This window comes from Pseudonaja textilis, chromosome 9, assembly GCF_049901715.1.
Source record: "Pseudonaja textilis isolate UNSWEBS1 chromosome 9, rPseTex1.2, whole genome shotgun sequence".
NCBI lineage: Eukaryota > Metazoa > Chordata > Lepidosauria > Squamata > Elapidae > Pseudonaja > Pseudonaja textilis.
In genome coordinates, this window is record NC_141998.1 from 14,659,274 (window position 1) to 14,685,300 (window position 26,027).

Consider the following 26,027-nt stretch of genomic DNA (forward strand, 5'->3'; position numbering starts at 1 on the left):
TGATTGTGAAATTAAACAGTTTTTAGTTTTTGGTGGCAGGCTTTTACTTCATCCTAGAAGACTACATGAAATGAAATTTGGCAGAAATCAAATTTTACTTAAATAATACTTCTGTTGCTATTATGCAGTTAAATTTCTTGGGAAATATGTGAAAGTTACGGTGGCCCAGAGAAAGGCGTTCAATATTGATCTTGATACTAGGGCAGATGATAAAAGGTTTAAACTGGTAAATAGCTTACTTATGTCATAGCTATTTGAATTGGGCTAAAAAGAAAAAAATGGGACTTTTTGCCAGTATGACAAACAACAAGATGGGATATGTGCTTGTTAACTATTTTGTACCATCTACTAGCAGTAGAAAACAAAACAAAAAAACTTCAGCCTTTCCCAGAAATGATCTGATGATCCTAAAATGAATAGATTAAACCACAACTAGTTTGTGTTAAGAATGGTGAGCATTATATGATCCTGAAAAATATCATATCTTAAAGAGTATGCAGGCAAAATGATTAAAGAATTATAATGCCTGCTTACTGCCATGTATAAAAATCTATTTATATTTCTCGAGTAGGATCTTCCCAAAGTTGTACTGTGCTTCTCTTATGAAGTGAGTTCATTTTGGATCCAGTTCTTAGATTGTGCAGGAATAATGAGAGGATCTTCTCTAGAGCAGGCTTGGACAGCTTAAGAAAGGTGTGAATCAAGTCCAAGAGAATGTGACTGTTGTTTATGAGCATAGTCAAGAGATAAGAAAAAGCAAGAAATTTCCTTTTAAAAATGGAATACTGCCAAAATGAAAACAGATAACACTACAGAAGATGACAAAACAAATTTGCTGATAAGACAAATGGAAAATATTTTTGAGGAGCATATTGCTGGAATGTTGATTATAAAGAAGAGGAACCCAACAAAGATGAGTAAATAATAAAGGAATAAAAGGCATGCTAAAAGATAGCCAATAAATTAAATTGCCTTTGTGTCTTTTTTTACCTCAGAATTTCTGCAACTTAAAAACCTGAATGGAGATGAACTGGTAATTAAAAAATTAAAAATTAACAAGCTCAAACAGAACACTGCTGATTATTCTTGTGGAAATCAAATTTGAATTTTCAAAAATGCTGAACTCTGATAAAATAGCCATCCCAACACTAACATTTGAGCCCTGAAAATCAGCCAATGTTATACCCCTCCCCCTTTTTTTAAAGGAGTAGGCAAGTTAACCTACTATTTGTTCCAGATCAAATTGTTGAAAAATGCTCAAGATAAAATTATCAATCACTTAGAAGAACAGATGTTGCTGGGAGAGCATCAGCATAGTTTTTTTTTGGCAAACACCTTTATCAAAGTTTAGTTATGTAAATGTATTTTGGATATCAGAATATATTTTGTCATTAAAAGTGACTGGTTGTTATCGAAGGCCATTGAGCACACTTAAAAGTCACAAAAATAATGGTTTAATAACAGTTAATTGGAGGAAAATGGATAGCTTGTTCAATGAAGGGAAATTGGCAGGTTTGTTAGGAATGTCTGTTGTGTTTGGTGCCTTTAGTAAAGATAGGAGTGATGAAACTCAAGCACACCACAAACCAAATAGCTCTTTCCATATTTAAAATTTTATTTTATGTATTAGATCTATTTTAAGCCTATGCTATATGTGTGAGTATGTATAAAAAGTAGAAAAATTAACTTCCCAAATTATGTTTTTTCCTCTTCCCTTGTTTTTTAAAGTAATAAATGATTGAAAAATAGAAGTAAATGCTTCATTTAATTACAGATACATTTTTGCTTTTCTTTTACAGTCAAACAAAGTTCCTGTAGTTCAACATCCACATCACATGCACCCACTGACACCACTCATCACCTATAGCAATGATCATTTTTCACCAAGTTCACCACCTTCCCACCTCTCCCCAGAAATTGACCCAAAGACAGGTGAGTGTTTGAAAATCACAGTCTTATCCAAGGCCTATCAAAGAGTCTGGGTACCTTGCCAAGAGAAATGAATTGAGGGGAAAAGAGTCAAAACAAAAGTATAAGTTTATCAGCAGATATTTGTGAAATTCTGAGAATACTTACATGTTTCTAATTATAGGGGAGGTAGGGATTCCAGTTTAGAACTGAACAGAATTCTAAGGAGAGACTATATCTCTTAACATATATTATTGTTTCTTCACTATCAGGAATTCCACGACCACCCCACCCTTCAGAACTCTCTCCTTATTATCCGTTGTCTTCTGGTGCCATTGGACAAATTCCTCATCCTTTGGGATGGCTCGTACCACAGTAGGAATTTCCATCCTAAATATCCTTTCTTGCTTTGTTTTTCTCTTATAATGCAAATTGGTCTTCATTCAGTACAAAGTTTTTGACCCCAACATGTGTTACCTCTGAAATAAATCAGTTTTATGAAGCCACAGGTGCTGTAATCTTTAGTTAGCCAAAACTTCACCTGCTCAGGAGACTTTTTCTGCATAGTTTCCTACTTTTCAGCATAAGATTTAACAGACATAGGTGTACATTACAGTCACATTGATATACCAACCATGTGACATCTTTTATTTATGAAGCTCAAATTCTCCTTTTATCTTCAAAACAATTCCAAGGTCATTCATATGCTGTGTGGCTAAGGCCTGCAATGTACAAATGAGTTTATTGTAATGTTCAGAGTGATAAATATGAAAATACAAACTCAAGGCCGGGGGGCGTGCCCTGGAAACAGTGAAGGACTGGCCCACGATGTCTCTGCCAGCAAAAATGGAGCTCTGTTTCTGCTGGCAGAAGGTTGCAGGAGGCCATCCCAGCCAAAAATGGAGCTTGAGAACCTGTGTTTGATTGCAGAGCGCTCGGGCCACCATATCCCTCCCCCCAACACAAGTGACATCATGCTGGCTATGCAGACCCCAGCCCCCTCAGTTCATACACAACCTTGATGTGGGCCTCAATGAAATCGAGTTTGACACTCCTGTCAGTATAAACAATGCAGTTACCTCCATTGTGTTCATAACATCACAAGGAAGCTTGAGAAGAATTTGAAAGGATTCAGCCAGTTTATATATAATTGGAAATTTAACTGATTGTTAAATTAGTTAGGGTCATTGGTAATGACAACTAAAGTTGTGGAAGAGACATAGTCTTGATAGACCTGGAGAAAATTACTATGCAAGCTTTGTTGCATATAAGGGTGCCTTGATTCAGATGTCTTATTGTATTCACTGTTTTTTCTTACATGTTTATGGTAATAAAAGTAGCAATAATTCATTAAACTTGTATGTCACCCAGTTGTCAACGGCAATGAAACAAAAATTATAAAAATAAAACCAATAAAATGTAAAAGATACAGAAAAGGCAAGCGTGACGATGTCGGATTAAGGGGGCGGCGGCTATCACCTTCCCTTGCCAAAGGACTGGATGAAAAACCAGGTTTTCACAGTTCTTGTAAACAGTAAATCTGGGGGAGGATGGAACCTCATTCCTGAGGGCAAGCATTGATACAGTGAAGGTATTCTGCAGTCCCAATAGATGACATTGTCGAATTTAAAAAATCCTGCAGGATCAAGTAGGCCAGGCAGATGCTATGGGAGACAGGTGCTTCCTGAAGTAATCAGACCCTTTGAATATAGGACTTTATAGGTAACAACCAGCACCTTGAATTCCACGCAGAAACAAACCATTACAGCTCACAAAGCAGAGGCAGAAATTATATGGTATGCCGAGACTTGCACGTCACTGTTCATAGTCCTACATTCTGGACCAGTTGAAGTTTGTGTAAGGTCTTCAAAGGGATCTGTGATGCACTGAATGGAGAGACTAAACTTATATGCACTGGATATCATATATATAGAAAGCCTTAAATGGAAAGATGGTTTTAAAACTGTGCTAATGAACTATGCATGATCTCTACAGATCATATCTTGTGGGTTTTGTTTCTAAGATAATGTTTAAGTGATCTGGGATTTTACCAAAAGAAGATAGTTAAAGGGGAAAGGAAATTGGTCAAGGAATGGGAATCTGGGTTTGATGATGAAGAAGGTCTGCAACATGATCTAGTAGCAACAGGTATTTGCAAATATTTCTTTTTAAAAAAAAAAGATTCTCAGGAGGTAAATATATATTCTATGTATGTTCCGTGAAATAGAGAAATAAAGGCTATATAGCACTGAATTTTATAATTTCTAGGAACCTACATTATTACCAATCAAGTGATTAGTTTTGTAATTTGGGATAAGAAATTTATTTGTTGGTAATTGTAATGAGGAGAACTTGTCTCGTCCATTTTAGGCAAGGGCAGCCAGTGTATTCCATTCCTCCAGGTGGGTTTAGACATCCATATCCTGCCTTGGCTATGAATGCTTCAATGTCCAGGTGCGTTCAAGCGGGAATCTGGGTCTAATTCTTTCTGAACTAGTAAAAACTGTATCTGTGCATTTTATATCAAACTAGGGTCAAAAACTCACACACACACCTGTTATCTTGTAAAAGAAATTCTACATGCTTTATGTCTTACATCTTACATATGTGGAGATATTCGTTTTCATGAAAAAAATAGGCATTCGTGTAAAGCAACATGCAATCTGACCTGATGTGGCCCAGATAACAAGTTGACTATCACTATATCTTAAAGTGATACCAGATGAACAGCTCATTGATACTTGAATTGCTATAGTCTACACATTAGAAGCAAATTTAGGGGGAAGAAGTTTGCTTAATTAAATTAGTAATTGGTACTCTCTCTAAGACAGGTTTTGAACACTTTTAAACCTATTTTTTTAACATATTTTTTTAAAGAACAAATCCTTGAACCCCTGATCAAGAGTGAAAGTTCTGTTAGTAGAAAAGTGGCTGTGTTAAACTTTTTGGTTAAGGGCTTTAGTTTTTCATGAGACCTCCATCAAAGAACCATTAAGATTCCATAGAATCATCTACATTGATAGTTTATGTAATCATTCTGATTATGCTTTTGCCATTTTTCACCTTCATGATTCTTGATTTCTCTACAGTTGAGAGCACAGCTAAGTTGCTAGATTTGGTTCATATCCCTATTTGACTACATACTAATTTGGTGATCCAGATATGCGAGTCTTAGTCCAATCCATATCATCATGTTGTTATTGCAGGGATGAAATAAGGAAATGAAACCCTCATGTATGACTTGATTTGGGGAAAGGCAGTGAATCAATAATTTGCCATTTTGGACCTCATTTTTGAGAAATTAACTTCTAATCGGCAGAAGTCTGAAAAGCAGAATGAATAGAAATTTCTAATAAGGAATAAAAAGAGACATCTCTTCTCTTTAAATATTGTTTTAAAATAAGTGGATTATAGAGAAGAGAACCAGAATCAGTCCAAGTACTTCTCTGCCTAAGCAGTTAATGCAATCAATTGGTTATTCATAAGTTGGCCTTCTGTTATTGCTATTGACCTTAGGTTTTACTGTTCCTTTGGGGGCTCTGGCAAGATGCCAAAAAAAGAGAAAAAATGGGGAAGGGGTATGAAGAAATAATAAATAGGTGATATGTAATGATGAAAATAGTTGTGAGAAGCATTTGTTTTCAGCATACAACCTTTGTGCTTTAGCTTGATGTCTAGCAGGTTTTCACCTCATATGGTTCCTCCTCCTGCACATGGAATTCATCCCTCAGGAATCCCACACCCCACCATCGTGTCGCCTATTGTTAAACAAGAGCCGACACCATCCAGCCTGAGTCCTGAAGGAAGCTCGTAAGTAATAGGTTAGCTGGCTGCTGCCTGAATGCCTTTGTTGGAATGTCTAATAGGGAAACAGTTGCTATCCATTTATTATTTCTTAGCATGTTTTACAATGTACTTGGATGCATGTATGTCATCACAAATTCCTGATAATGCAACCTTACTATGCACTATAAAATTCCTCCAACTAATTTAATGAATATTTTTGGAATGCATTATTTTTCTTTTTATTCTTTCAACCTAGTGAAAAGATGGAAAGAAATAATGCAAAAGGATTAGAAGTCTGGCATTAGCACAATGAACACAACAGAACCAGATTGGCGTGAGGGGAGGGAAGCTTGAAAAACAATGATCAAGTTCAATAAGCGCCAGATGAGCCTCCAGCTGTGTGGAGAAAAACATTTTCCCCACAACATCCCTGCAGAAAAGGCAGTTGGGCCAAGGGTGGGATAGTTGCTCATGCCTGTGATTATAAGCTGGGGCCCCCTTCCTTCCCACACCTTCCCTGTCTGTTACATGACTATGAAAATGGAGCTATTATTAAGGACTTTGAAAGAAATCCAGAAGCTCTGCCCTGCATGCTTTTCCTAACTTGTTTAAACAAATGGAAACAACAATCTTCTGTTTCTCGAACTAAACACCAGTTTGGAATCCTTCACTCCTCTTAAGAGGTAAAGTAGCAACAGGCTTTTGTTAACATGCAGCATAGCTGGGATAAATTGGATAGAGCAGATAACTATGTCATCTTTGCAAGTTCTACACAAGTGTACATCACCCCTACACTACTCTTACTATCTTGAGAACAGCCACCATGCACTGTATCTTATTCCTCTTCCATCAGCCATTAAAGGTATGGAATATTGCACAATATATAACTAGGTGCTGCAGCTTTGAAAGTGAAGGTTTTCTTCATAGGTGTAGCAATTCCTGCAGTATTCAGTACCTTTGACTCAATAGACATAGTGTGAAATGAAACTTCATTAAGCAGCTAACCACTTCTAATAGTGACAGAGTTTGTTAGAAATAATAATCCTTCACTGTGCCTCATGTTTTCTGTTCCTTGTTGGTGGAAAGAGAGTGAATAGATACGTGGATTATGGGACTGTAATGAAAAATGTGGCTCTTCCAGAAAAACGCCTGTTATTGTCAAAAAGGAAGAGGAGAAGAAACCCCATATTAAAAAGCCCCTGAACGCGTTCATGTTGTACATGAAGGAAATGCGCGCCAAGGTTGTGGCAGAGTGTACGTTGAAGGAGAGTGCCGCTATCAACCAGATCCTAGGAAGACGGGTATAAGCACACTTTTTTTATTCTCTGCTCCATTTCTGTCATGTGCTACTGACACATTCAAAATTTGCTTGTTGTGACTAATGTATTGTTCTTGTGCTGCTTCACAACGCCATTCTAAAAAAGTTCAAAGTCCATCTTCTAACCAGATAGAATAGGTTGTTGGTTGTCTGGGATTATAAACTCAGGATTTAAGAGTATCTTGTTTGTTGAGTAGACTGAAGATGGAGGATAAACCAAGAATCAGTGAAAGTTAAGTCTAAATATAAAATGGCTCAGAAAAGGATGTATAGCAGAGGTCCCCACCCACCCCCGGGCCAGTACTGGTTTGTGGCTTATTAGGAACCAGTCCATGCAAGTGGCAGGCGAGCGAGCAAAGCTTCGATCTGCATGTGTTAGATCTATCCCTTCCAGATTGTGGAAAAATTATCTTCCATGAAACTAATCCCTGGTGCCAGAAAGGTTGGGGACCGCTGATGTAAAGAATATTAGATGAGAAAGAGGATCTGAAGCATTTAGAGGAACTAGAAAAATGAAGGAAAATGGCAGAAACTCTGACACATGTCTGTTCTGAAAGCAACATCAAACTCGAGACAGAATACTGTGGAATGGGATAAGAATGCATAAGACCAGAGTCAAGGTTGCAAAGTGGGATAGAAAGGAGCTGGATTGTAAGAAAGAAATTTGGAAAATAGAGAGTGTGTACCATGGAATTGAACAACTTTTTTCCATTGCATATAGAACCAGAATAATTTCTGTTTTGGTAAGAAAGATGTGCTGGGCTAGCAAGACTTGGCAGGTTGCATACAGGTGATTCTTGTATATATCTGGGCTGTGTAATTCTGCCTAATATTGCCTGTTGCTTCAGTGTTGTGATTTTCCAATCCTCATAGATTGGGAGAAGTTGATGTGGAAAGAGGAAACGAAATTTAAACTTCCTTAACATTGACTTGAATTAAGCCATTAAAGCTTTGTTTGTAGGTTTAAGTTACTACAAATATGTGTGTGCCTTTAGTTATTTTCTCAGTATGCAGTTGGAAGTGGACTGATAAAATCAATCAATATTGTATAAAGAGTACCATAATTTTCAACCATCATTTAAGCTTTATTCCATGTTCAGACTACAATATATTTTTCTATGCTTCAGTGGCACTCATTGTCCCGGGAACAGCAAGCCAAATACTATGAGTTAGCACGGAAGGAACGACAGCTTCATTCTCAACTCTACCCTACTTGGTCTGCCCGAGATAACTATGTAAGTCATAATTGCAGATATGTATGCTTCAGTAATGGTATTTCTAGTAGTCAGTATCATCATCATGCAAATTCTGGGATCTGAACCTCTGTACCTATAGATTCACAATCCACAGTACTATAGTCAATTTATTTTTTTCATTTATGGTTCATTTTTCAGAATTATCTTTAAAGTTGAGTTGTAAACAGTCAAGCTGGGTAAATCAGGAGATTCAGGCAGTTCAAATGAGTAAAGATTTATTGCAAGCTTAAGCACTCTACAAAAATCTGAGCTACTAACAGTCAAGGAAAATGAGCAGGGATTAAGAAAGCATTCAAGGTGGACTGGAGTTAGCTCTCTTGTGGGTGCGCAGAGATCCATGATTTATGACACGTTTGACCCCTCCCTCAGGCTCAGCTTGGTCATCTTCTACATAAACAATCAAGAAGTATGTGAAGGAAACAAAGAAATAATAAGCTGGGACTAGGTAACCAATTCCAACAGGGAATAGTGAGAGAGTCAATTAGCTTCAGTTGTCTTCTGAATATTCAGTGAAAGTTTGCCCGTGCATTTCTAAAATGATTTAAGGGGGATTGAGGAAAGATCCAGTAGGAATTGATTAAAATTAATCATAATCATATAGTGTGCAAAACTCGGTTTTTCACAACAACAAATCCTAATAATCCCTTATTTGGGCAAACTAAGATATTTAAAACAATGATGAAGAATCAGTTAATCTCTTTTGGGAAAACATTTTTGTTTGCTCTCTCAATATTTGCCTTTATTTGTTGCTTACTGAAAAATTTTTATAGTCGCCATATCTGCAGTACAGTCAATAAAGAATAAAATTATCATAATGGAATGGCCAAATAATACATAGCAGAGCATCTCATTATAAAGACCCCAATTTTCTGTGCTTTTGTTTTGTAGATCCCTAAATAAAATTTGCAGACAGAGTTGCCATGTCTGTTTCTTGTTACTTCATACACGTGTCTTTTGAGACTGTTTTTAATCTTGAGAATTTAATTTACAAATAATGTATTTCTGTTCAGTGAATAATTATAAACAACTAGATAGTTGGTTTTAAATGAGTTTATGAAAGCAAATGTTTCATAACATCTGTTTTTAGATAGTCTTTCTGCAATATGTATTATAATTGGATGAACATCTTTTTATTATGGCAGTCGTCTTCTCGATAAATAATTAATGACAAAAAAAGCACATGCTATTGTCTGGTATAGTGACTTATTCAAATAAAATTGTTTTGTATGGCATTTATCTCCTTAAATATTGTAAATTTTTAAATGACTACAATGTGATTCTGACTTTCGGTAAATTTGTTCTTTTCAGGGTAAGAAAAAGAAAAGAAAAAGAGAGAAACAAACTCAGCAACACATCCAGGAAACAGGAAGTACGTATCATTGCCATTTGAACAATCTGTGTAAATGTATCAAGAAACCTAGTTTCCTAATCTGGGTAGGAATTTCAAAATGGCAGCAAAGATTAAAAAGAGAAACAGATGTCAAAGGGATAGATTGATGGGGTTGGGAATATACCTCCAAGTTGTTGGTTCCTAAAAGCAAAACTCAAAGAGAATGTAAGCTGGCTTCTGGACAATCGGCATTATGAGAATAATACTTCTGGGGTTGTATGGCCCTAACTACAATGCTGACTGGGAATGGCTGCTTTCAAAATAAATGCATTTTTCAACCAAGGAAACAATCCGCTTTTAATCATTTCAGACCTTTCCCTATTTGGCTAAAAAAGTGTCATCTCCCATTTACATTAGGATGGTAGATTTGGAACTGCATAGTTTATGGCTCCGTCTTTAACCACTCTCTTTAGTTTAACCAGCTTTTATGGAATTAAAATAGATTAGGATAATTTCAAGTGTGAAAGGTAGGAGGCAACGAAGGAATAAATACACCTCTGCCCTCTTTGTTATTAACAGATCCAATGGCTTCGAAGAGCAAGAAGCCCTGCATGCCATACCTGTCCACTGACAAGTCCTGTGACAGCCCTGCGTCCTCCCATGGCAGCATGTTAGATTCTCCAGCCACTCCCTCCACTGCCTTGGCATCACCCGCAGCGCCTGCTGCCACCCACTCTGAGCAAGCACAGCCCCTCTCCTTGACCACCAAACCCGAAGCCAGGGCTCAGCTGTCTCTGCACTCAGCGTCTTTCCTGCCCAGCAAGGCTGCTTCCTCTTCCTCAAGCCTCACCAGCCAGTCATCTCTCCTCTCCAGGGCTCTGCCCTTTACCTCCATGCCCCCCACGGCTCTTCTGACTACGCCTCCGACTTTTGCAGCCATTTCGTCTTCTCAGGCCGCCCTGGCTATGTTGCAGGCCCAGCCACTCTCCTTGGTAACCAAACCAGCCGAATGAGGAAGCTTCCCCAACACCCGTCTACCTGCTAAAAGCGCCCCCAGTTGAGATTACGAAGCAGACAAAGCCATTTATTGGTCAATATTTGACCCTTTCTGAACTCTTCCGTAAGGTGACTCTTGAGGAAGAAAGTGCTCTACTCTCAGAGTTGTTTTCAGTAGTCTGTCTAAAGACCATTGTTTTTAATTTTTTAAAATAAAAACCCATCAAATACTACTTTTTAACAAAACCCTGAAAAGAATGAAAAACAAAGATTACAAGCCAAGTCTTGTATTTCTATCAGTGCCTCTTAGGCATGTAGACTTGTACAGATGGATCATCTCTCAATGGTGTTTGCATGTTTTGATATCTTGCTAACTTTTGCTATCTCCCATTCCCTTGGCCAGACAGTATTTTATATGACTTCTCCCCTCATCCCGCTGTTTCATTCTTTTTCTAAGAGACTTGCAGAAAGACACAGTGCCACAGAAATATAGTACCTCACTGTCATATTCAGAACTGGCGAGCCTCAGGGAGGCCAAATGCGTTTCTTATAATCTGGAGTGACTGTCCAGGAAAATGGTAGGACAATCCATCCTATTTCCTTACAGAATTATTTTCTGTAGCAGGCAGTAGGGGAATAGGTGTTGGGAAATTCCATGTTATTTTAAAGAAATAAATCTGCATCCTAACTTGCTGTGTGAGAGTATTCAGTGAAGAATTTACATTCAATACATCTTGCACACTGCCCATCCTTTTCCCTTCATGAGTATGCACGAAGAGGAAAAGTGTTTGCAACTGATGCCTTTATATTAAGATTGTCTAGCCTGTTGGTTCTGTCTACCTTAATTTTGGCCCCATTAATTCCCAGAACTGGACCATAAACGATTCCTTCCCTAACAAACATGAAGTGTATATAAAGAAATGATTTGTACATGCTGTTTGGATGAGCCCATCTGAAGATTCTTTAAATCTTGAGAAATGGGATAACTGATAGAGGGAGGAAGGGTGCAGAAAAGGGTGTTAGGCTCTAGGACAGGGGTCCCCAACTCCTGGGCCATGTGACTGTGATATCTTGGCTGTGACCCGTTCAAGGATCTGCACGTGTGCATGCTTGCCAGCCACTCGCATGAAAACATCCCCTCTCCCCACTTCATCAGCAAAGCCGGAAAGGTTAGGGAACTCTCCTCTAGGGTATTGAAAAAGACCCCATTCATATTCTAGATCGGGGTCCCCAATTGCCGGGCCACAGCCCACTACTGAGCCGTGGCCTATTTGTAATTGGGCTGTGCGAGTGGCTGGTTGGAGCTTGCACGTGTGCAGCTCAACTTGCACCAGTCCACCACTCATGCAAATTGAGCTGTGAGCGCATCAGCCCACCACTCTTGCGGTACAGTTCCCCCCCCCCCCATCTTGGCCACCAAACCACAAAGGTTGGGGACTGCTGTTCTAGATAAGAAGTCTTCCAGCAATCTGACTGTCCACACTTAAAAACAGAGGTGGTTAAGATGGAGGAAGTCAGTAATTGACTGGCATATAAGTTGGTTAGGCCAAATGGGATGAGCAGAATGAGAAACTTGGTTTGGAACTAGAGCTGTTTTATTTATAATCTCACATTATCTTCAGCAAGATCGAAGTGCCTTATAGAAGTCTTCCAGTTACCTTCATTAAGGGTCTGTAGTCTTCATTGAAGGGAAACCAATAGTTTGATTTTCCTCAGCTATCCAGAAGGGTATTAGTGATAGGTTTGGGCAGGAAATAACGTAATTACCAAAACCATCAAATGTTGGCATTTTCACCATTAAAGCTTCTGGCTCCTTTAATTGGAGCATGAAATATAAATTACTGCCCAAATTTTTGTGACTGTTTGCCAGGATGTCACGTTACCTGCCTGTTCATTTTAACACTTGCTTTCATTTCCAGTATTAGCCTTTTAGAAGTAACCTAATTCTAGATAAATTACACTATAGATTTTCCCTGTAAGCACATGCTGGGAATTGTAGATTGTGCATGGTATCCTGCATACATAAGAATTCTGGTGATTGTGTGAGATGATGCACAAAGACATTCTTAGTTGTTATTGTAACTGGAAATCTCTTCCTTGGGGTCTCCCCCCAAGTTCAGCTCAAGTTGCAATAATGCATCCAATTTATAATTTTTGTTGGCTGCAAAAGAGACTGCTTTCTTGGGATTTTTTTTTGACTTCCCTCTCTAGCTTATACTTCTGATATTCCCTGGAGATTTTTACTCTAAGCATTAATCATGGCCAACTCTACTGACCCCAAACAAGATAGGTCAAGAATTTCCACCTGTTCATGTATGATCCATATAGACTGGGAGGGATGGTGAGGGAGCACCAGAAGGGAAATGATAATCTCAAGTTGTGACATAGAACAGGATTCTACAAATACAAATCCAGCTTTTTCCTAAAATTTAACAAAGCACCAATCATTATACAGTAGACATTTCACCTTGCTCTGGGTAGTAAAGGTTAGAGCAAGTTGTCTAAAATTGTTTTGTGGAACCACAACTTTTGTGAAAAACTAATGGCAAAACAACCACAGCCATAAAACATTTACTCCGATGCAGTTAATTTTCTATTATAGTAGAAGAGTACTGCCTCTTCATTGGGAAAGCTGGGACTTTCTCCCTAAACAGGTTCCAAAGTCTAAAAAATTTTGAAAACCATCGTAGCAATTTCATGCTGTATAATTAAGCTTTGTTTTCCAATTCACTTGGAATCACTTTCTATGTTGAATAACATACGTTGGAGGGTGGGATGGGAAGGATATTTACTGTCTGTTGTTGCCCCAATCTAGCTGAATATTTCAGAGACATTTATCCCAAAAGGAGATGACCTTGAATTTAAGGTGATCTCCCTCTAGCCTCTACACACACACACACACACACACACAAATGGGGTGGGGTTATATTGTTAGCAATGTGTTTGTGCTAATGTCTAGAACAGTGGCCCCCAACCTTTTGAGCACCAGGGACCGGTTCCGTGGAGAGAGGCTTTTCTGTGGACCAAAGGGGACGTGATTTTGTGTGCTGCCTGCATGCCATGAATGGGGTTTTGCTTGTTTGCACGGACCAATTTCTGGCGTGCCACGTACATGGACCTGGGGTTGGGAACCCTGGTCTGGAACACTATCTAAAGTGGATTGGACATACCACTTTTACATTAAGAGGGTAGCTTAATGCTTTGGACCAGAGGTATCCAATCTTGGCAACTTTAAGACCTGTGGACTTCAATTCCCAGAATTTTCATTGCTGTCTGGAGAATTCTGTGAGTTGAAGTCCACAGGTCTTGAAGTTGCCAAGATTGGACACCCTTGGGTTGGAAGGACCCTGTGTTGAAATGTTGCATACTCTTGTTTCATGCATGCAACTTAGTGACTTGGATTAAAACCTTGATATGCAAGGTTAATGAGGCTATCAAGTGTAATTCTCTGTATCCCAGGGATATTACAGATTAACAGAGTTGGAAGGGCCCAAACAGAAGACCCTGCCTACACCATTTCTGGCAGATGGCAGTCCAGTCTGTTCTTGAAAGCTTCCAGTGATGAAGCTCCCACAGCTTCTGAAAGCAAACTGTTCCATTGGTTGGTTGATTTCACTGTCAGAAAATTTCTCCATTTCCCAGTTGAATCTCTCCTTGTTCAGTTTCCATCCATTATTTCTTTCTGGCCTTCATGATTCAGAATTTCTTTTTATGTTTTTAAAACCAAATCCAATGGAAACCAGAGAGGCCTGGATTCAAAATGTAAGAAAGAGTAGTATTTACTGATGGTTCAGTTGAAGTCTGGAAAAGGAAGCATGCTTGCATGTTTGGCTTGTAATTTATTATATCAGACACACCTTTACAGGGGAAAAAAAGAACTGACTGTCTCAAGTAGATTAGCAATTTTAATATCCAGTGTAAGAATCAGTAACAGCAAGGCAAGTCTCGAATAAAATTACACAAAACCATTTTTCCCCTTGTCCTGGGGAGAAATAAAATACTTGAAAGAAAATCTTGAAAGAAATAGTATCTGCCATGCCTATTGAAATCTCCTTTAAAAAATATTGGCTGCATCATTTTTTAAAATGTATTTCCACTGAAAACAGAATGCTAAGTTTCTTCATGTTAGCTGTTCAACAATGGTTCCTTTTTTCTAAAAAGCAAAAATTGATTTCAAGAAACATCTCAAAAAAACATTGCATATTTGGCAAAAAGCACCTGGGTCATGTGCAACCTTGCTTGGAGAATCCCAAGAGCTGCCTGCAGACAAGCAGCCTCTTGAATCAGATTTCATGGAAAATTAAAGGCATGAAGCAACCTGTCAGAATAATTAAAGTTTGACCCTGGGCCAGACAGCTTCAAACAGATGTTGAGCTTTAGCAGGAGAATATTTCTTTGTTTTACGCTGCATTTTCCCATACAGGAAAGAACATCTGTTAGGGTGCTGCTTCAGGAGGGGAAAAAAATGGGGAAAAAGTCGCTTTGCCGCAATGAGTGGGGATGGGGGGCAGTCAAAATACAACTGGCATCATAGTGAGGGTTTGTGTCTGGGGCCATGTTTGCTTTCAATGAAGTACAGGTAGTCCTTGACTTACAACACTTCATTTAGTGACTGTTCAAAGTTAACATCACTGAAAAAGTGATTTATGACCATTTTTCATACTTACAACCATTGCTGTATCCCCATGCTCACTTGATCAAAATTCGGACGATTGGCAACTGATTCATATTTATGACAGTTGCAGTATCCTAGGGTCATGTAATCGCTTTTTGTGACAATGGGAAAGCCAGATGCACTGAACAACCGTGTTACTAACTTAACGGCAACAATACACTTAATAACTGGGAAGACAGATCGTAAAATAGGGCAAAACTCACTTAACAAATGTCTTATCAATATAAATTTTGGGCTCAATAGTGGTTGTAAGTCAAGGACTACCTGTAGCAGATAGCATGGCGGCAAGCCACTTCATTGGTTCAGGGTCTCTGCTTTCTCATGTGAAAAGCTACCTGGCCAACACAATCCTTGCATTTCACTCTTTTCTCTCTTGCTAACAATATGATGCTTATCGATGGCAAGATGCTCACTATCCAAGTTAGGGCCTCATCTGGCATCACCCAGCCATTTTTGAGGTCGTGTAAAACATGATCTTATTGCAATCTTCAATGATTGTTGAATGCTTTGGTAATTGCCATGAAGTCAATAGTAGGGTTACTGCTTGATTGGCAGATTTTCATAGGATGGAAATATGGAAAATAACAGCCCCATCAATACCACTGCAAATATGGACATCTCATATCTTGGCACCACTAAAAAAAGTAAAGCTAAATTAGTTACTGCTGTAAATGTAAGTAGTCTATAATGAGTTATAATCAAGTGTAATTTCACCCAGTCTTGAAATCTTACCCCTCCATTGTTTTCCCAGTGGTATAATAAACAAAAAGAATCTGATAAACACAAAAGTTGCATTTATCTTGCTGCACTCTTAACTGATCAGAGACCCTGTAGCCACATTTTTCATTGCTGCCCATTTGCGTGCCATGAACACTATCCTCCCACTTCTGCCACACAGGTCTTGAGTGCATTACTGTAATCTAATTTTGATTGCATCAAAGTTTGCCCACAAATGTGTACGTTTAGGATTAGTCCAATAAATGTATTTTGTGATCATGGAATATGACTTTTTTTTCTTTTTTATGAAGAAAAATACTTGTAGAGAGCTTAAGCTTTAGTTCTAAAATGGAGCCTACTGGCTGTTGAATGGTCCCTTGACTTGGTACCTATAAAAAGACAAGGATAGGACTAGAATACATTTTACTTTCAAAGTAAAAAAAGTTCAGTCTGCAATGTTAACGGCAAGACCAGCTTCTGATTGGCAATGTAGTTGGAACCAGTAGAAAACAGCTTCCTTATATTTCCTCTTCAGGACTCTATATAAGCATGCTACGTACACATTTAGTTGTTTATTGGGACTAAAACACTTTTTATCAACAAATAGGACAACATCCCTATTGCTGAACAGGAAAATGTGTGTGTGTGTATGTTTGTGTGTGTGAGATTAAGTTTAAATTGCATTGAAAATTCTCACGGACTTGAATTCCGTTTCCAGATTTAAAACAGCATCATTTCTCTGCCATTTCTAAGATTCAAAGAATAGCTAAACCTTAAATTTTCATAAATCACTTGCTATTTTGACCATTGCCATTTCATTCACAGCCCTTTTTTTCTTCTGCTCTGCTTGTTTCTTAGTCAGATATTTCAGGTGTGATTGAGAATACAACAATTATTTGTGTGTGTGTGGGTGGTGGGACTTGATGTGGAGCTCTCTTGTCACTCTTCAAGGAAATGTAGTTCTAACCAGACCAAAGAAACGATGAGCTTGCCTTAAGAGCAGCACTGGAGAAAGAACTTACAAGCCCCTTCCCCCCAAAAAAACCTCTTAGGAGTTGCATATTTTAAAAAAATGAAATATTTAAATTTTGCATGTGTACATTTTGGGCTAGCCTACGGTTGGGCATTGAGCTATCATTAACACAGTATGCATTTAGTTATTTAAATTGGTTCATTGTTTTATTTTTAGTACATGTATGGGAGGAAATTCTTATGTGGGCTGACTTTGTCTGCTATACCCTTTCTGTCCATACAACCTGCTGTGAGCCCTGAAGCATTGGGGTGGCATGAGTTCCTCTGCTTCATGTAGCATTAAATAGCTACATTTTATTGATATTCAGGTTGAACCTCTGCATTTCTCTGGTACTGGCTCATGTGTTCAGCTTTTTAGAAATGAATGTTCCAGAATGGTCTCTTGGTTAGCTTTAGCTTTTATCTAGACTTTCCTGGATGTATGGTTAGCATTTGAATGCTTCATTTTGTACAGAGAATCTTGGGTTTCAGTCTTAAAACATAACTGTCATCTTCCACGGAGTGTGTCTGTATGTCTGGAAATCCAGAATTCTGACCTACCAATGGGTAAACAGCAAACTGAACTTGATGGCTTTACAAGTTTTTGTTGATGTGGTGTCTTTCAGAAGTGTGGTATATGACATCCATAATTCCTGGTTGGCTATGCAATTCTATTTTGATAAGTAAGAAACTATCAGCATGCCTTGTAATTAATCTGTGAAATATTGATGGATATGAATATTACTGTTCCCTTCCCGTCATCCTTACTCCTAGTAAAGATCCTTCCAAATGGTGTTTACATCCATGGGCTTGTCCCTTGTGAGTTGAATTTTGAATTACAGTAACTTCTGAACCCAATCAGTTGGGTCTTTGTTAATAAATAATGGCTAAACTAAATTCATGTCTAATTTTTGTGTTTTTCCTTCATCAGTATCCCTTAGTAGCATTCATGCCAGCAAGAGAGGCAATAAAGGATGAGTCTTGCAAGAGAATGGACTCTTAAAAAATAACAATAAACTGAAAGGGTCAGTCCCTCCTTTCTCTTCACAACTGCACAGGCATAATAAAAATGAATGGAGGGTCTCAAGTTACTCCCCTCACTCCATTGGCAGTCCTCAGGAATCAACTGCTTGAACTTGGGCCAGCAAGATATAAAGGCCTGCCCTTTCTTGTTCTCCTCCTTCACTCTTTGTGTGTTGCTGTTCTGTTCTGCTTTTTCTTTCTGTCTGTAACAATGTAGGTAGCCAGGTTCTAAATGTACAATTGCTTTTCTTTGGGGATCCACTGACCATCTCATTAAAAGCCTGAGTTGGGTAGATCTTTCTTTCTTTTTTCTTTTTTTCAGAGAGCTTGTTATAAAACCTCCTGAGTGCAGATAGCATCTGGGTCCCTGGTCATAGCTTTATGTCTCTTTTGAAACAGAGTTGCGTCTGCCATCTTTGCTTGCATAACTAATCATGGTCAATGCAGGAGAAGCATTCTCCCATGCCTTCCTCTCTTGTGTGTCTCTTCAAATCAGATTTCTTTTCCCCCTCTTACTAACTGACATGCCTAATGAAGACCCAAGGGATCTTGCCAAGCAAGAAATAATTAGGGACTCAGACAGAAGCCCATTGCAAAGTTTGGGCAAAGGAGGCTTTCTTGATCCCACCTTTTGTGACAGACCATTGGGGAAGAACACCAGATGTCCTCTTTCCCAACTCTACATGTTTGGAGTATAGGAAAAAATTCCCCCAGCCTTCGGCTTGCCTGCCCAAGCAGCTGGTGCAGGGGCAGAAGCTCTGCTTAATACATTTTAATTAGCATCATTAAACTCCTCAATTTGCTAATTGTTTTGCTTTTGATCTTCTATTCTGACCAAATTAATTCTCTGGGGAGCAAAACAGTTGATATATTTGTGCTTAGATGCTTCTAATCAGGTGAAGACTTAATTGTCATTCCCTGAATGGGACTGCTTGGCAGGCTGATTTCATGGGCAAGTGCTAAGTTGGCAGGGTAGACATGTGACTCTGGGTTAACCCTGGGGTCTCTTAATGTCTCGAGTTCTGAATCTTAAAGTTCCTTGCACAGTGCTCTGCTAAGTTGGAAAGGGTAACCACCTGGCTCAGCAAAGTGCCTTGAGACACCCTATTGATTTACCTGCCAGATAATTATTTTCCTTTTAGTCATTTAAGTCTTCCTAGTTGAGAACCAGGTTTAGTTCACATCAAAAGAAAGACAGATCTTTTTGTTTGTCCTGAGGCTTCAAGGTGTGCATTTCTCTTAAGCATCTTGCCTAATTGATGCTACCCAGAATTGGGTTGCGACCAGAAGTCCCAGCCTATGTGACCATACGCTCTTGTCCCAATGCATCTGGGAGGTGCTAAGTCAAAGGATGGGCTTAGAATGGCCACAGCAAAATTGGGGATCATTGGAACTGGGGGTCCCATTTAATTTCCCTGTTGAATGAGATTTGCACATTCTTGATTTCCAACTGAGATGTAATGTGACAACACAAATACCCTAAATCAGGGTTTTTCATAGTACGATCTGGGGAGCCCTGAGGCCCTTTCAGGGGGGTTGCAAAGTCAAATAATTAAAAATTTCCCTGTTTTAATTTCTACTGCAGTCAATATTGATAGATATAACCCACATAAACCAAAGCTCTTGTGGCTTTTAAGAATGTAAAGAGGTGCTGAAAACCAAGTATTATGAGATCATTGCCCTAGATGAACAAAATTCTGTGGATACTATAATTATCTAGAGTAGTCAGTAGATGGCACTTATTTGGAGAGAGTTTCTTTGGCTGTTTTAAGAAACAATAGAAGTGATTGTTTTTTCTCCTGACAAGTCTATCCTTTAATTCTTTTGCAATGCACCCATTCTATTTATCCATTTGCTAACCCTGTGCAATTTGCCAGTGATAGAGGAGGTTACTCTCTGCAGGATATTTGGCTAAGTTATATGATTCATCATCTTTTAACTCAGCCAGCCTATTTCAGCAGTGCACTAGTTTGTTCCGTTTGCAGCGTGTTGGGGCCTGGGCTGAATTAAATGGATCAGTGAATTGATGGAGGAACTGGTAGATAGATTGACCTCAGCACAAGGAAATAGCTTAGAGCAATGTTTCTCTACCATGGCCAGTTGAAAATGCGTGGATTTCAACTTACAGAATTCTCCAGCTAGTATGGCTGACTGGGGAAGTCTGCAAGCTGACATCCACACATCTTCAAGTGCCCAAGGTTGAGAAACATCAACCTAGAGAGTTTTATCAATCCTGAATAACACTTTGATTGTGTGGTACTTTAGCCATCTCTAATGACAGTTCAAGAATTATACATCTCATCCTAGCTGGCAAAATTGGATAGTTTAGAAAGAGCACACATACACAACACACTTCCTCCCTTTCATTTTGAAGAAATTGAAATATAAAACTAATTAATTTGACCTGTTTACAATATGCCTCATCTATCTCCCTTCCAGTTTTGGGAAACTTGTGCCTAGATATTTCCTGTACTGCCTCCAAGAATACTTGGGAACTAAAGATCTTGTACTGAATGGATTTAGCAGGAGGAGGTAATTAATTCTGCTCTTTTGGACACAACTGTGCAGCTTCAGGAGCATAAGGATGGGAGGAGGAAGGACTGCCCATGAAGGGGTTGATTCGTCTTTCTAGCATTCAAGGAACTCCCTTGAAAAATTACGGAGCTAAGCCAGAAGACACTAAGATAAACACTTCCATAAGAAAAACTTGCCACTCATACTTTCCTTTTGTTGCTTAAGTTAAATATGGCAATATGATCAGCAGCTCTTATTTTGATACTGAAAAATCACAGTGCATTCAACCTGGAGCTTTCCAATAAACATCAATTATGTGTCCATGGCACAGGGCTGTGTTACTCAACAGATTAAAACTCTGTCTAACTGGATGGTGACATGAAAACCACAAAGCAGCATTTGTTTTTATTTTATGTCCCAGAGCCTCATTTTGTATCATTTAGACATGGGATTATTTTCAAGTCCACTATTGTTTACTAGGCAGGCAGCTTTGGTGTGCTGATGTGACTATTCCAGTGCGGTGTGTTTATATAAGAAACTTGAACACTGGGGGGGGAAAAATAAACAGCAAGTCAGCGCACCAAGATTTGTGTTTCTCATTTGAAAGCCAAGTTGCAAACGATTAAGGTTTTTTAAAAAATTCTGATCCTGTTTACTAACTGAGCAGAGTTCCTATAGTGTAAATGTTAAAACGTATATTTATATTGTGTGTGTGTGTGTGTGTGTGTGTGTGTGTGTGTAAGAGAGGGGGGTGGAGAGAGAGAGAGAGATTTTGATTGTGGAACTACCAAAAAATACATATATATCATTTTATGTTCCAAAGCAGGTCTTTTTCCTCTATTTTTTTAAAAAGGGGTCATCCTATGCATTATTGCCAGACTGTCAGCCAATAAAATAGCACTGAAACATTGTGTTTGCAAATACAATCAATCATTGTCAATGTAATAATGTTTTACTTCATTTACTTAATTTCCTTCATATGCATGATACATTGAATCTAAGACCGGATTCATATCACATGCTCAGCTAAAACATTTGGCAGATTTGTGGCTCCACCTGGTACAGAAGTGGCCTGGTGTGATATTCTTTGACAGTTACCTTTCTTGAAGTTCAGATATGTTTGTGCAACATGCTAATCTGTGTTTAAATAAATTAACTTTGTTAAAAATCCTGAAATGGACTATAGCCAACTTCGCAAGATTAGGATGCTGTGTGAAGAGTGAACCAGCCTAACCAGCCTTCTAATCCAAAAGCGTCCAACCTAGGCAACTAGATTTGAAGACAACTCACTTCAACATGGCTGGCTGGGGAATTCTGGAAACTGAAGTCCACAAGTGTTACGGTTGCCAAGTTTGGACACACACACACACACACACACACACACACACACCCTCCTGCCAATCCTGGTTCCAGTCTATCACTTTTAGATTGCACTAAAACCAGTATGTGGGTTGTTTGCTTTTAGCTTAGCAGCTTAGCCACAATGTTTCATAAATCATGCTTTATGGCTTAGCAACCTGAGTAACTGTAGTTAAGTCCAGTCCTTGTGTTAAGTCAGTGTTTCCCAACCTTAGGCACTTTAAGAAGTGTGAACTTGGACTTCCGGTTTGGGTCTCTTCAGCGACAGACCAAAATCCGTGATTGTGTGCAGTTTCGATCTGTGCTCGCCACTGGAGCGCCCCGAGTCACCCCTTAGAAGAGGGAGGAGATTGTTAGCCAAGTGGAGGGGAGCCGCATCTCTCCTCCTTGGCTGGTTTAAACTCCCTTCCCCGAAGGCGGTTGCAGCGGTGGTCAGAAATGGCCACCTCAAAGAAGAACCCGACTAGATAAGATTGTGCAGGAGGAAGACAAAGAGGAAAGCAGGACAGACCAAGCTAAACAACAGAGAACATTTAAGCAAGGTACCCTAAATCTAAAAGTACCTAGAGGGATACTTCTGAAAGATCTTTAAGTGGCGGAGAGAGAAAAGGAGGTTAAAAACCCCTTTTTTAAACCTTTATATTGACAATTACAAATGGTATGGAAAGAAATTTTTATTAATCTATTTTGACATTAATAGGAAACCTTAAGCTGAAATCTAAGTGTCAAAAGGAGAATAAAGATTTTTTTCTTGGTCATTTTAAAGCCCTAAAAAGGAGAAGAGTGGAGGCAAAAGGGTGGAACTTGGAATAATGGAAAAATGGAGTGCCACCTGGAAAAATAAAGAGGATTAACAGTGAAACTTTGAAAAGACTCCCGAGGATACATTTTAACTGAAATCTTATTAAAAGATACAGTAACCCACGGAAAGGAAAAGTAAAGGAAAGAAACAAGAAGGAACAGTCTGGGATCATTTGGTGATTTAAAAAAAAAGTTTTTGGCATTGGTTTTTTCTTTCTTTTTCTGTTTTTACTTAAAGTCAATTGGGGGGGTTGTTCAAAAGTGTTTAAAATGCCGTCACTCCTGGAGGAATTGAAGGTGAGTTTTAAAAAACAGAAAGATGCAGAAAGGGGAGGAAGATCCTTTGGCTTCGTATTTGAATTTTTTGAAATGGAGATCCTGAAAAGGAAAAGCTTCAAGAGCAAGAAGAAGGGCGGGACGAAGAAGAAGCCATTTTCAATGATCAAATAATGCAAAGTGTGGTAATAAGGGGAAAAAGGGGGAAAGGAGTTAAAAGTTTGAGATCAAAGGGAACAGCCAAAAAGAAAAATAGTCTGAAAAAGAAGTATAACAGCAAGGAGAAACAGAAAAGAAAACTACAGAAGGGAAAATTAGAGAAGGGTATAAAAAAAGGGATGAGAAAAAGGGGGGAAGATAGAAAGGGAAAGAACTTATGAGGAACAAAAACAGGAAATAAAGAAAGGGGAAACGTACTAGGATTAAAGGTATTTGCTCAGCTAGAAAACACAGAGAAAATGGTTAAGTTAAAAGTGAGGATTCTGCAAAGGTACAAAAGAAAGTGTTGTGACAGTAGAATATTGTAATGAGTTAGAAATGAAATAAGTAAATAATCTATGAGATAAAACTATTGTTATGTAATGGTATGTTTATTTATAATTAATGCAATAATAAAGAAGAGAGGGAAACATTGCAATTGTTTCTAAAGATTGATAAAATATTGAAAAGAAATGTGAAAGATTTATAAGGAAATTTATACCAGTTATTAGAATGAATTTGAATATTTTTTTTGCTTATTAATAGTAAATAATCTATAAGATAAAACTGTATGACTATTCAATGGTATGCTTATTAACAGTTAAGTAATAATGAAGAAGGGAGGGAAATATTTCAATTGTTCTCAAAGATAGATACATATTGAAAAGAAACATGAAAGATTTACAAGGTTCATACCAGTACTAGAATGATTTTGAATAACTATTTTGTTTACTAATGTTTATATATATATATTGTTTTTGCTGTGTTTTTAGAATTTTTCTTTTTACATTTTCAAGGGGAAGTACCAAGCAGAGTCTGAATGATGAGATTTACATGATATAAAATAGATATTAGAAATTTGAATGTTACAATTTTAGAATGCACAAATTTAATGTTTAATGAGATTTCATATGATAACAAGATTTAAAGATGTTGCACTTCGACTGGCAATCATAGGGAGAATTTTTCTTCTTAAGAATGTTGGAAGAGAACATATGAAATTGTAAACAAGACAGACGAAAGTATAAGTACAATGAATAAAAAGATATAGAAATTTAGGTAAAAGAAATACAATTGAATAAGAAGAAAATGAGATAACCATAAAAGAAAATTAAGTAAAGGGAGAAATAGTGAGAAGTTGGAAAAAGAGTAATAAGATATGGAGTTGAATACCTAAAATGAATATGCATATGAAATTGTGTCTGTATGGAAATGGGATAACCCGGAACCATGCTGTACTCAAATAAGATGTTTTATTTGTTTTGTTAAAACTCATTAAAAAAAAAAAGTGTGAACTTCAAGTCCCAGAATTCCTCACCCAATCCTGGGGAGGGGCAATTATGAGAGTTGAAGTCCACATTCATTAACGTTCCCAAGGTTGGAGAACACCGTGTTAAGCCATTGTTTTAAACCATTTTTAAGTAAGTCAGTGGCTTGCTGCCCTAAATTACATCCTAATATTAATTATTGATAATTCATTCAATTTTTAAGGCTGCCTAATCAAAAATGATTCCAGTGGTGCCATCATGCACAGAAGTGGAACATATTTAAGCTCAACAGCGCCGCATCTGTAAATTACAGAAGTCTCTGGAGAATTCAGTAGGATATAAAAACCATAAATAATAAACAAATCTGACCAGGCAATTCCTTTCCTACAGTAATGATTCACCTCTACTAACCCAATACTCTTGCTTATGAAGCTTATTCAGCAGTTAATGCAAGAAGGGGATATTTGAACTCCTATTTTTTCTGTATGAATATATTCAGCTACATTAAATAAATGAGAACTCATTGCTTTTAAAGTCCAGATGAAAAACAACTTCCTTTTATATATATACATAAGAAATCTTCTGATTTTAAAGAAAGGTATTGTCTTCAGAAACAGCATTTTGACAGCACTTCTGGAAAACCTTAAAAAGTATACCAACTCAAAGATAAGGCCAGCTGACTTTGTGCTGTTGGATTATTCCCATTCAGCCTACTGTCCTGTGCAGAAAAGGAAAAAGGAAACAACTACAAAAGTTTCTAATTATCCAAATTGCAGCTTTCCTGAAACTGGCCTAACAATCCCTGGAATTTCAGAGCATTTGTAGAAAGGCGGTACAAATTCATAAAACCACAGCTTCCTGCCTTGAAGTCATGAGTGAAATATCTACTGTTCTAAGCTTTAAAAGTAGATACAATGATAATCTTTCCCTCCTTTCTTTTAAATCCACGAGAGAGTTCCTAAATATGAGAAAAGCTTCCAGTGGTTTTCTAAAGTCTAAAAATACTGAGTTAAACCAATGTTACAATGACAGCCTTACAATGATTCATTGAGAAAATGTTTGTTTTGTGTTAAATTGCAGAATTTTCTGCAGTCATCCACCTAAAATGACTATCATCTAGTCAATAACAAAAACTCCACCTATAATCACCAGAATGACCCAATTGTTTTAAGATTCTATAATTCCTTAAACAAATAAACTTAAAACGTTGGAAGATTAAAACAAATGCAACTCATTACATCATGGAAGGCTGGAAAAACTGTATTGTATTTGGTTTTATCTTTCAAAGATGCTACCAATTCTTTATGACCTGCTATTGTGAAATCCATTATGTGACACAAGTGTAGTAAAAAAAACAGACCCAGTCCCATTTAGTCTTCTGAGGATTGTGCTGAGAATACAATAGCTTGACTTTATCTTTTGAATACTTTAGAGCAAGGGTTTCCAACCTTGGCAACTTTAAGCCTGGAGGACTTCAACTCCCAGAATTCCCCAGCCAGCTTTGGTTGGAAACCCGAGTTAGAGAACCCTATTAATAAGAACTTGCAATGTGCTGTCAAGTAGCCTGTGATTATATAGAATATACCAGTAT

At 38.0% G+C, this 26,027-nt stretch overlaps 1 protein-coding gene across 1 annotated transcript in view; it reads left to right on the forward strand.

The window, feature by feature from the left end:
- Positions 1–11,282, forward strand: part of TCF7L1 (transcription factor 7 like 1) — an 84,297-nt gene extending 73,015 nt beyond the window's left edge. Inside the window, exons 5-12 of the mRNA XM_026718081.2 lie at positions 1,800–1,932; positions 2,181–2,283; positions 4,279–4,362; positions 5,575–5,718; positions 6,836–6,995; positions 8,140–8,247; positions 9,577–9,637; positions 10,178–11,282. Of these exons, the coding sequence (XP_026573866.2) occupies positions 1,800–1,932; positions 2,181–2,283; positions 4,279–4,362; positions 5,575–5,718; positions 6,836–6,995; positions 8,140–8,247; positions 9,577–9,637; positions 10,178–10,611 (1,227 nt within the window). The 3' untranslated portion in view covers positions 10,612–11,282. The remainder of the gene's footprint in view (positions 1–1,799; positions 1,933–2,180; positions 2,284–4,278; positions 4,363–5,574; positions 5,719–6,835; positions 6,996–8,139; positions 8,248–9,576; positions 9,638–10,177) is intronic.
- The last annotated feature ends 14,745 nt before the right edge of the window (positions 11,283–26,027 follow it).